Here is a 12,645-nt window from a genome sequence, read left to right as displayed (position 1 = left end):
ACAACGTGGAATTTAGATTTGAGAATACGCTTTTAATAAAGAATCACGTTTTTCGCGGTATAAGAACCTAATTTATATACTTAAACAAAGCCTACTGGTTAGCGCGATGTTTAATCATTGTTATAATGTGATATTTAATTTTATGTATTGTACATGATAATATGGTATGTGAAATATGGAAGTACACGATAACTCAATTATTCTTCAAAGTTGCAGGTAAAATATTATATTTGAATTTTTATGGTGAGTGAGACCTTTTATTTTTAATAATGAGAAAATGATTTTTCCAGCAACGTGACTGTAGCAGACTCGGTATGGAAATTTATCAACAATCCTGTAATTGCAATATTCTCCGATTTAAAAAATGCGACTGCCAAACAAATGCTTTGCTCTTTGCTGGAATCAATAATTAAAGGTTCAGCTACTTTGACAACAGTTTTAATCCCACCTTTCAGCAATGGAATGCAAAATGAAACGTTAAAATGTCAATATACTGGTATAACAATTACGAGTAACAATTATTAAAAATATTAAAGGTTGTTCAAAAACTTCGTAAAGTCAATGTATTTTTGATTATAGCATTTACCACATGGTTGTTTGGTATTATGTTTTACCTGATTGGAAATCCCTTAAGCAACGAAGTTTTAGACAACAGTGTAGAAATACAAGCTTGTATGCTTAGAATATTATCCAGACATCACGTCACAATGTTTGAAACAATTAGTAACGAATATATGAACATTCTTCAAGGTATAGACTTAAAATAATGCCATCTTATATGCAGTGTCTAACCGCATTATGAATTTTAGAAATATCGGAATTTTACAAGGTCCATGGAGAGGAAGATGAAATTATATTGGATAAATTTCATACAGAGAAAGATGTTATAGAAAATTTGGATCTCCAAGCATTTCCTGTTGCAATAAAATATTGTGATATACCATTAGTACAAACATCTATAATTAAAGTAATACATCTTCATTTGATTTATATCAATATGTCTTTTATTATACTAAAAATTGTTGCACTTCTTTTTCCAGATTATAAAAAAGACAGGAGTTTCTGTCTGGAATCCTAAAATACTTTCTGAGAAAGTATTGAAAGTAGTTATCATATCTGCTCCAAATGTAAAATTTATAGGATTAGACCTTTCTCTAAGATTAATGGAATTTTCATTATTTAGCAAACAAGTAAGTATATTATTAATAAGTTAAAAAAATATCAAAATATCAATCATTTGAAACTGAACATTTTAAGGAACATGAAAATTTAGTACTTTGTATCATTGAAATTATTAAAACACTTCCTCTTTGGATAAACTTCAGAGAAATATCAGAGGAACAGTTAAACCAATTTCTACAGATATGTATTGAACTTATTCAATTTTTATCAATATCTTCAAACAGCATTGAACTGTGCTTTCAAATCATTGAATTTACAATTAATGAAATAAAATGTGAGTTAATTATCTATATTTTACTATCTCTCTATAACAAGTTATAAATTGATGATTCATTTTAGATCATGATGCTATCTTTAATACTATAAAAGAAATAAAAAGAATAGCATGTAACAAGATTCTACAATATTTTATCATGGAACCAAAGATTTATATTCTTTCTGAAACAAAAAGATTTATTTCATATTTTGAAAATTGTCCGGTTTGTATAACAATTAAAATTAAAATTATAAAATAGCATATTTAATATACAAACTTTTATGGTATATACATGATCGTTATTTTAATACAAAATTATTTTAGGACTTCATTATGATTTTTGTGCACTATATTTTTATTGATATTAGACATACAAGTAGTGCAAATACTTCAGTGAGTAATACGTGTGAATTATGGAATTTATTAAAAAAAGAGTTAATAACTGCAACAGAAAAAGGGAAATTTGAAACAATTGTGCATATTTTAAAAGCTTCAAATATTTTACAATCATGGTTAAAAGAGCTGCAGTTAACAACAAATTTGTATACACATGAGTTAGATTATGTTTTGAAAGTACTATTACAGAATCTAAATTCTGGGCTATGTCAACAAAAAGATATTATTTTTGAATGTTTAATGCATATAATAGCACATGATGAATCAAATAAAAATTTAATTCAGAAAATATTGATATTACCATTTATGCATATTGAAATTCCTGTGGATATAGTAAATAATCATGTAAAAGAAATTGCTAAATCACTTAATACTGCTACAATGTTAAAATGTCTTGAAGTTTTATGTGAACATGGTAATGGAATTGAACGATTAAAGGTATTAAATACATGTATAATAGGCCATCAATCTGAAATAGCAGCAGGAGCAGTATTGTAAGTAATTTTTGTAGATATTATATTATTAATGAAATATATATTTTAAATTATGTAAATATTGCATAGGAATAGTGTACTACTTTTAAGGAATGAAGAAATACAATTGAAAAGTATTTCGAACTATATTCTTCAACCTGCATTACATTCAAAAGAACAAAAAGTTCATGAAATGCTTGTAATTGCATTGAGTAAAATAAGCTGTTATTTGTCAAAATGCGGAAATTTCAGAAGGTAATTCGTTATATGATTTATTTTGTTAATCAATAAAATGTTTAACAAAATATTTTTGTTCACAGAAAATCTGATAATACGTGGATATTAAAATGCAAATATTGCAATGATATATCTGAAAGCAATGTAAATTCTAATGCTTATGTCTCAGAAGAACACGATATTCTTCTTCGTCCATATTTTAGTTTATTATCTTCAAATTTTGTTTCAGTACGTTTGAACTTCTCTGAAAATATACTTTCTTTTTCAAATCACATTATGTCTTTTAATAGTAACGAAGTAGCAAAACTATGGTTTTTATATATAGAAGATGAAAATCCTGTAATTCGTTCCAATATTGCTGCAGCAATAAAAAGATTATTGCTAAATAAAATAAGCATTGTATCAAAATTTACCTTGATTATTGAAGATGATGTACCTGTTTGTTTAAACGAATTTGTCGAAGCACTTATAAATACTATAGCACAAACGCTTATAAAAGTTTTAACAAATACAGACCATGCTTTACACGACACTTTACTTATTACTGCAAAAAATTGTGGATGGTATAATGAATATTTAAAAATATTTATTTTATTTGATATAAATCTTATAATTTCCTAATTTTCTTTCAATTTCAGTGTTCCGTTGTACATAATGGAAAGGCAAATTTTGAATATATTTTTAATTACTATAATGCATTCAATGTCATCTTCAACAGCAGTAGCGTTTGCAACTACTGCATATCATGATATTGCTAAAATCTTAAATATTTCTCCAAAGATTTTATATGTTCGATATAAAAAAGATTTTCTCAAGGTATATAAATTTTACTAAAATTAAAAGATATAAAACTATATTTTATTAAATAATGTGTTTGTTCATTTTAGCTTATAATACAATATGCAGTTCATAACTTTATACATTATTCTTACAATATGGCTACATCTATACACCGTGTTGCAAAATGTATTGGATATGAAGGATCACGTCAATTATTACGCAAAGATGGACATTATGCAGTTTGTTTCTTGCTTTCTTTTATCATTGATATGCCAAATACAAGAACTCTCTTACATGATATAGCAGAATTAATTAGTATGAATGAGAAACAAATGTTAAAAGAATATTTTCCTGTATGTATAATAAGAAAAAGTATTTATTTTATGGTTGCTAGTTACAACTTTAATTTAAATATATTTGTTTAGTATATTTGCAGTTATGCGCTTCTGAACATGCCACTTGCTACTGGTACGGAATGTTTAAGATTAGTCTCGAAAATTACGCAAACAAATTTGTCACTTTTAACAAGACAATCATTTATGGTAATGTCCAAAAAATATTACATTATTAATACTTAATTTTAACAATTTCATAACTTAATAGGGGATATTTGAAGAATTAATATTAAACTTTCACGAATCTCCTGAGAAGATAGTTGGATTATTAAAAATCATATCTGATTATGATAGTAATGCAGACAAAAATTACGTTACAAAAAAAGGGATTGTGAGTTCATATCTTTAATGTTTATTTCCCCTTTGTTTTTAGAAAAAAAATCAAATATATGTAATATTTACAGGAATCTTACTTAAATTTACGTTTACATGGCATATTAGTTAACTTTGACATAAAACTTGGATCAAAGTCAGATGAACATACACAGCAATCAGCACTTGCTTCATTAGCTGCACTAATGCAATTTATGGGTGCACAATATTTGACACCGCTCAGGTATAAAATTTTAGCGACACTACGAACTTCACTAGGATTTAAAAGACCAGGATTTGGACCTCTTGTTTGTGATGCATGGAATGCATTTATTCATAAGTATGTAATAAAAATCATTATCTTTTTAAATAACAAATAATAGACTGTATTTTAAATTTTTAGCATAGCTATGAAAGAACTTGGTCCATTGTTGCCGACAATATATGTTTCATTAATATCACTCTTCAATATGTATCAAGAAAAAATAATCGCAATGCTGAAATTTCTCGTTATTAAATGTAACGAAAATTGCCCAGATCACATTGCAGAATTGTTTTTTATAGATGATATTGAAGTTCCTATTGAAATTTCAAGCATAATTAAAGCACACATTTTACAAACTAAGTATATAAAATATATATATTTTTTCAAGATATTAAATCGTATATAGATTACTATGTTAACATTTGTATAAATTTTAGACCTGCAGGATTTGAAGCAAATTTAAAATTATGGCTTAAACGAATTACCCATGAAACGGACGAGGTAGTAAGCAAAGCTTTAAAGTATTTACAAAAATTTTTAGCTGAAAATCGTATTCAATTGAACGAAATGATTTTAAGTGAAACAAATATTCATCCATTAATTGTTGAGGTATGTTTGTTATTTAAAATAAAAAATATATGAATGATATGTAGTAACTATAATGATATATTTAATGATTTAACTTTTTAGCTATTACATACGTTATTAATTGGATGTCAACATAAAGATGAGTCTGTCCGTTTATTATATGGCGAATGTCTAGGAGAATTAGGTGCTATTGAACCAAGTCTTCTCCCTCGTAGGATTATTTCTAGAGGTATATTATCTATTAATTTGTTACTCATTTGATTTTTATATTAATTTCTCTGTTTTAGTTGACAGTAAATTTATTCCTGATATGAATGAAGAATTTGTTTGTGCTATGCTTTTCGAGCATGCTCGAGCATTTCAAATGCAGAAAAGCAGTCAAAGTATGGATTGTTTCTCACTTGCTATTCAGGTAAATAGTATATGTTTTAAGATTATTTTTTACTGTAGATATATTTTTTCCTACAAATGTAAATGATTTTAGGAAATTTTAAAAACATATGAAATTTCACCTCAAGGCAAAAACAGCGAACTATGGAATAGTTTACCAGTAACTATGAAACAGATTATTACCCCTTTTTTAACTTCGCATTATAAAATTGCAACTATTAGCGATGACAAAACTTTTTCCCATCCTATTTATGGGTAAATATTTAATTTAGAAAAAGTAAATATTGTATTATCATTCATTATGTTCAACTAATCTATTTTTCAAACAGCTCTGAAGCTGGTTCTTCTGTAGAAAATTGGGCTTATAATTGGCTTTGCAATATGTTTAGTAATATTCGCGATGAAACTCTTAATAATGTATTACGTGCATGTAAATTAGCACTTAAGCGTGATATAAAAATATTAACATTTTGTTTACCCCATGTTGTTGGTAAGTATTTTTCTTAATATAATTTCAATAATGTCAATAACTGTAATTTAAATATATATTATTTTTTATTTATTAGCGTATATAATAACAAATAGCTCTGAACAAGAGCATGCAAAAATACAAGAAGAAATATTAACAATTATCGATGTCAGAAAAAATCCCACACTTGATCATGAGTTATCACGACATAGACCTCTTAGACACGGGGATAGTATAAAAGCAGATGATACTAGAATTTCTGAAGAAACTAGACGTACACGTTGTGCACAGGTATGTAAATAAAAAATAACATCTTTATTGTTCAATTAAAAATCTTTTTCATCATTTTCGAATAGATCGTATTTTCAATATTAGATCATTTACAAACGTGGCTTTGGGAACAACGATTGACACGTAATCATAAGTATGAAGCTTTAAAGAGTGAGTCCTTTATATTCAAATATTTGATGATGAAATACTATAATCATTAATGAATATGTATAACCGTGAATTTAGATTTTTGTGAATCATTGAATGCATTAGTAATAGCCGAAGGATGTTATCAATTTCGAGAATATCATAGAGCATTAATGTATCTAGAACAACACATGGCTTCTTCTAATAAAGGATTATCAGAAGCATTGGAGGGTGAATTACTTGCTGTAAGTTCTACATGAATATAAGATTAAAAATAATCCATTTATTAGCTTTATCTTTTTTTTTTTTATCTATATGTAGAAAATATATGCGCAATTAGATGAACCAGATGGTATATCTGGTATATTAGCTACTCAAGATCATACTCCTACAGTTCAACAATTAGTTTTAGCTCATGAAGTCAATGGGCAGCTTCAGGTATAATGAAATTTATTTATTTAAATATCGATTTATATTTATATATTTGAAATTGATATTTATAAAATGTACAGGATGCTGCTACTTGTTATGAGAGATTGGCACAAAAGAAGACTTTAAAGCACACGTATTTGCAAGGAATGATTCAGTGTTATCTCGGTCTTGATCAACCTTTTACAGCAAAACATATCACTGAAGGGGTTTTAAATAACAGACCAGAGTTAGAACCATTAATGATTGAACATGAACCATTTTGGAGATTGGCTCATTTCATTAGATTTGATGATACTTCTCAAAAAAATATAAAACATATACTACTTGAAGATCTTAAGAAGGGTATCAAACCAGATTTATCATCTTTGAAAAAAAATTTAGTATTACTATTAGAAGATGCTTCGCGTCCAGGAGCTTATCAACAGAGCTATTCTTACATTATGAAGTAAGATTAATATTTAAAATTATATTTTATACTAAAAAATGATACTTATATTTTATTATGATGAATAGGCTACATATATTAAATGAATTTGATAAAGCAGTTAGTACTATGCTAACTGATATAGAAAAGTTACCGATGATATTTGAAGAATGGGAAAAACGTTGTCAACTTGTTCGCGCTTCACGAGGAGTAGAATTTGTATTAAGTATGCGTAGAGCTACATTAGATTTAGCACTTCAATTACAGAGAGAAATTGAAAATAAAGAAAATTCTGTATTAAAACAAGAAATTGGTAAGATTTGGCTTAAAAGTGCGAAGATTGCGAGAAAGTAAGTGTTTATTTCATTATCTTGGCATTCATTATTTTCGGCACTTAAGTTACGGTTCTTTCTTTTAGGAGTAGATTACATCAACAAGCATACATGTATATTTTGTCTGCTAGTGATTCTTGTCCTCTACAACAACTTTATATAGAACAAGCTCAATTATATTGGCAAAAAGGCTGCCAAGAAGATGCTTTTATAACTTTAAAACGTTGTTTTTCTAGTTGTTTTCAGCCAGCTATGTACTACAAGACTTTGCCAGTAGAAGAATGTTTAGAAGAAAGGAAACAATGTGCAAAGGTTTGCTTGTACGAAAAAAGTACAGTATTTATCAGAAATCAATATTATCAATATTTATTTATTGTAGGCAAAACTTCTATATGCAAAATATAATGATGAAACAGTTAATGTGGATACTGATGCTAACATTATAAATTACAAAGAAGCTATTGAAGTTTGGAGAGAATGGGAAAAAAGTTTATTGTTTTGTGCACAATACTACGAATCTGTCATAGATAGAATGACGGATGAAGAGAAAGATTCAAGAGGACGGTAAGTATGAAACAAGTAGTATTTCTAATGGTTAAGGTAATTGACAATATGTTTAGGGACTTACAAGTGCATACCATGAATTATTATGGAAAATCACTTCAATATGGTTGTAAATACATTCATCAATCCATGCCAAGAATGTTAACTATTTGGTTGGATTTTGCTTCGCGCACAATATCACGATCCACTAATCGTAATGATCGGGAACAAGACAAATTTCGACGGGACGCATTATTAAAAATGTCGAAAATTATGGGTAAATACAATAATTTTTTACTGAGTTAGAATGGAACAAATAATAATTCCTATTCGACGATATAGAAGTGTATCAGGAAAGACTACCAATATTCATGTGGCTAACTGCATTTAGCCAACTTGTGTCGAGAATATGTCATCCTTCTATCGAGGTACAAAAGACTATCCGCACTATATTAGTAAAACTAATTCATGCGTATCCTCAACATAGTTTATGGATGATGGCATCAGTTATTAATGTAAGTTTTTTTAACTATTAATAATCGAAGAAAATTTTAATAAAGGATTCTTTCTTTCTCAGTCTTCATATCCTGCACGTCAGAAACGTTGCCAAGAAATACTCAATCACAGCAAACTTAAAACACCAGAAATGATTAAACTTATTACAGATTTTCATAAATTATGGGAGCGATTGATTGAATTATCAAACAAAGCAATACCAGAAGTAAGTTAAAATATTAATTCATATAAACTTTTTTACATAAATTAATAATTTTTTATGATTTTTACGATATAAACTTTTTTACATAAATTAATAATTTTTTAACAGGGCATTATGAATACTACTGTAACTCTCTTGTCACGAAATCTTCCCCGTTTACTTTCAAGTAAGGAATTTAGTACAATAATGATACCAACAACCAAATTTAGACAACTGCATCTGCCGTCGAAGGGCATGCCGCTAGAAAATTATAATGCATTTTCTACGTATGTATATCATTTTTTTCTATACCTTTTATTTTAAAAAAATATGTAAACTTTTGTATATTTTAGTAATTGGATTCATATATCCGGAATAGAAGATAATGTAGCTGTTATGCCATCTCTTCAAAGACCACGGCGTATTACGTTAAGAGGATCGGATGGTAAAGAATATTTATTTATGTGTAAGCCAAAAGATGACTTACGAAGAGACTTTAGGTTAATGGAATTTAACGATATTGTAAATAAATATCTTCAGAATGATCCAGAATCTCGACAAAGAAGATTGTATATTCGAACATACGTAAGTATACAAAAATTTTAGAAATACTGTTATATTTTGCAATATGAACTTAAATTTAAATTACAGAGTGTTGTACCCCTTAATGAAGAATGCGGTTTAGTAGAATGGGTACCGAATTTAGTTGGGTTTAGACCAATTATAATAAGCTTATATAAAGAGAGAGGTATTGCAATTTCAAATAGAGAGCTTAGAAGTTTATTATGCTGTAAGTAAAAATGCTATATCGTAATATAAATTGTTAATAAATACAAAAATTCTTACTTGTGCGTTTCATTGCAGCATTAAAAGATCCATTAGAGAAGAAGAAGAAAGTATTTCTAGAACTACTTCTTCCACGTCATCCGCCAGTACTCGGAGATTGGTTTCGTCTTACATTCCCTGATCCATATGGATGGTATGTTTCATAATTATTTCTGTAAATAAAGTAAACATTTATTTAAATATAGGCACGTAAATGTAATAAACATGTAAAATAGGTATGAAGCACGTACTGCCTATATTAGAACTACAGCAGTAATGTCTATGGTAGGATACATTCTTGGTCTTGGAGATCGTCATGGAGAAAATATATTATTTGATTCTAAATGTGGAGATTGTGTACATGTAGATTTTAATTGTTTATTTAATAGGGTATGTAAAACATTTATCCATAAATTAAAATTACAATACAATTTTATTTTGTCATCCAGTAAAACAAAACACGGCTAAACGATATATATACAATAAGTATTTTGTAATAATTAATTAATAGGGAGAATTGTTAGAGTGGCCAGAACGTGTGCCATTTCGTTTAACGCATAATATGATAGATGCTATGGGACCATTAAAAATTGAGGGACCGTTTAGGCGTGCTTGTGAAATAACTATGAGGGTTCTTCGACAACAAAGTAGCACGTTATTAAGTGTATTAACACCATTCGTATATGATCCACTTGTAAGCTGGAATAAAAATCACATTAGTGAAGGTGGTGAGAAAACAAATGAAAAAGTAAGTTATAGGAATAATATAATGAATTAATAATGTAATAAGTTTTTGATATAAATAGAACATAAAATACAAAGTCGAATATTTTAGGCTGTGGAGCATATAAAAAATATAGAACAGCGACTCAAAGGTTTAATTCGATATCATGGAAAGAAATTAGAAAATATTGCTTTAAATCTTAGTGTTGAAGGACAAACTAATCAATTAATTCTGGAAGCAACAAATGTAGATAATCTTTGTCAAATGTATTTTGGATGGGGCGCATATATGTAAAGAATGTTACAATTTATTAAGTATTTAATAATTTAATATTTATATATTTGTAAATTAAAACTATACAAACCGATTCGTAGGCTCTAAGATTCTGAATTGAAACTCTGAAGCATCATGAAATATGAGAATGCAGTACTGAGAATCTATAAATATCAAATAATTATTATTAGTTACAGTAATATTATGCTAACAAAAATTTTTTAGACAAATATATGATAAAATTTTCACCGTTGTAAAATTTTCCAAATGCATTATGTATAATTTTCCTGCTGTAATATAACTAGGTCTTTGAGAACGTAAAATAATCATACATATTTCATCTTTAACAAAACTTGGTAATTGAAACCACTGTATAGCATATGCAGCTGTGCTTATACTGAGACTCTTTTTTTGCAATAAGAATTAATTTAAAATTAGTACATCTTTTTTTATAAATATATAATTATATAATATCATTTACCTGTTGCATTAACATGTCTCCAGGAAAACAAAAAAGTAATAATTGAAAAAGTGCCACGATTAAGTGAGAAGCAAATTTAATCATTTTCGATTGTTCCATTAATGTCTGTAATGCAAAAATACGTATTAAACAATTTTTCATACTTATAGTTTTTTTTATAAATTCAATATGCGTACAGCAGAAACCTGGAATCCAACGAAACAAATTAGAAGACTACTGGTCATTGCTTGCAAAAAGAGCATTAGATGGAAATTTTTTTCCATATTGTCGCAAAACCTGAATTATATTAAAGAAAATAAGAAATAATAATATTTCTTGAAATACATTAAATTTATTTACCAAAGAACTACTTGATGATGTTTAATTATATGTATCATTTGACTTTTTATTTCATATAAATTTGCACTTATATGTTTTGAATTAGGTTTCAGGTCAATTATCTGAAACAATAAAATTATCTTAAAATGAATTATATACATAAAATACAATTATTATATAAAATACAATACAGATGCGATCAATGTATGAGAATCAAGTTACTTTAAATTTATACATATAGAATACAATACATACACGATCAATGTATGAATCAAGTTGTTTTAAATTTTTTCTAAGTACCGCAAAATGCCCGCATGTATGAAGTAGTGCAGTTGCAATTAAACCATCAGTTGCAAGAATAACCAAACAACAAATACTTGTTGCCAATATTTGAGATACATATACGATCTATATATGTATATATTTATGTTTATAAATTAATTACAATTAAATCATATTTGTAACAGAAATGAAATGAAATGAAATGGTACCTGATAGAAGGGGAATTTATAAAAAGCTATAGGATATAATGCAACAAACGGAAAGTTCTTCATAGTCAAATTATCTGAATCTTCATGTTTTATAATTAATATTTCAATAATAGGTAAACTAAAGAAAAATAATAAAGCATTACACATTGAAATAAAATATCCTTTAGTAATGGTCTTAGCATATCTGAAAGAATATATTATATTATTTATATGAAAAAAGATAATTATAATTTTTAATATTATATAGTAACTACTTACATTGCATATTCTTTTAAGTATTCAAAAACATTGTCTTCAATTATTCTCCAATAATCTGTTAGCATAAATTCAATGAAAATTTCCAAATTTTTCCTATTAAACATCCAAATTACTGATTTTAATGTAGCAAGCGAAATTGTCAGTAAAGTTGAGCTACAAAAGATTAAAAAAAGAACTAATAAATGTGTTTTTATTCACATGGAATTTCAATCACTTCACTTTTAAAAATATTCAAACCCTGTTTCCATAACAATGTTTAGATCATTCCAATGTATATAAATGTTTATTATTTGTGGTATGATAATAAGCATAACGCAACTAATGCATATGACGTATCTTATAATATTTATTGGATAAAGTCCAACAAATTTTAGAACTAGTTGATTTATGAAGACATAATTTCTAATATTCATTGTATTTGAGTGATTAGATATTTGCTTTATAACAATAAATACACGTGATTAAAAACTGTTTCCACTTAGATTGAAACTATATTTTGACTTGGATTTTATCCATATATAGAGCTCATCCTATTGTTTTATACAGCAAAATATTATAAGTTTAATGTATTTAATTATTTTCTTAAATTACTAAGAGTATAATGACACATTTGCTTTGTAAAACATTTCATACTAAAACGTATAAAAGAAAGTATATAGTCATACACGAACGGTCATTTTCATGAGT

General features: G+C 27.2%; 2 protein-coding genes across 2 annotated transcripts; one reads left to right on the top strand and one right to left on the bottom strand.

Annotated features, from left to right (window-relative positions):
- Window positions 1-62: 62 nt before the first annotated feature.
- Window positions 63-11,672, top strand: LOC122529446 (serine/threonine-protein kinase atr). The gene is made up of 39 exons (XM_043655587.1): window positions 63-216; window positions 291-496; window positions 580-750; window positions 810-967; window positions 1,041-1,190; window positions 1,258-1,456; window positions 1,522-1,661; window positions 1,763-2,328; window positions 2,398-2,562; window positions 2,628-3,107; window positions 3,183-3,360; window positions 3,432-3,677; window positions 3,750-3,866; window positions 3,928-4,050; window positions 4,124-4,371; window positions 4,435-4,656; window positions 4,734-4,905; window positions 4,987-5,113; window positions 5,172-5,296; window positions 5,369-5,529; window positions 5,604-5,764; window positions 5,841-6,034; window positions 6,100-6,184; window positions 6,260-6,405; window positions 6,482-6,598; window positions 6,673-7,037; window positions 7,106-7,366; window positions 7,435-7,660; window positions 7,728-7,912; window positions 7,969-8,168; window positions 8,234-8,406; window positions 8,469-8,612; window positions 8,718-8,875; window positions 8,942-9,173; window positions 9,240-9,378; window positions 9,453-9,567; window positions 9,650-9,803; window positions 9,925-10,161; window positions 10,249-11,672. Exons 1-39 carry the CDS (start codon window positions 176-178, stop codon window positions 10,429-10,431), a joined length of 7,470 nt encoding a protein of 2,489 aa, XP_043511522.1. The 5' UTR covers window positions 63-175; the 3' UTR covers window positions 10,432-11,672.
- On the bottom strand, window positions 10,043-12,481 carry LOC122529454 (odorant receptor 13a-like). The gene is made up of 10 exons (XM_043655611.1): window positions 12,196-12,481; window positions 11,959-12,111; window positions 11,701-11,884; window positions 11,465-11,617; window positions 11,231-11,331; window positions 11,068-11,167; window positions 10,892-10,996; window positions 10,660-10,815; window positions 10,502-10,574; window positions 10,043-10,112 (listed from the first exon to the last, which is right to left on the bottom strand). Exons 1-9 carry the CDS (start codon window positions 12,369-12,371, stop codon window positions 10,515-10,517), a joined length of 1,188 nt encoding a protein of 395 aa, XP_043511546.1. The 5' UTR covers window positions 12,372-12,481; the 3' UTR covers window positions 10,043-10,112; window positions 10,502-10,514.
- Window positions 12,482-12,645: the final 164 nt, after the last annotated feature.

Source organism: Frieseomelitta varia, unplaced genomic scaffold (genome assembly GCF_011392965.1).
Source record: "Frieseomelitta varia isolate USP_RPSP 00005682 unplaced genomic scaffold, Fvar_1.2 scaffold_288, whole genome shotgun sequence".
Lineage (NCBI taxonomy): Eukaryota > Metazoa > Arthropoda > Insecta > Hymenoptera > Apidae > Frieseomelitta > Frieseomelitta varia.
The sequence above is the reverse complement of the archived record's forward strand: the minus strand, read 5'-3'. Positions and strand labels throughout refer to the sequence as shown.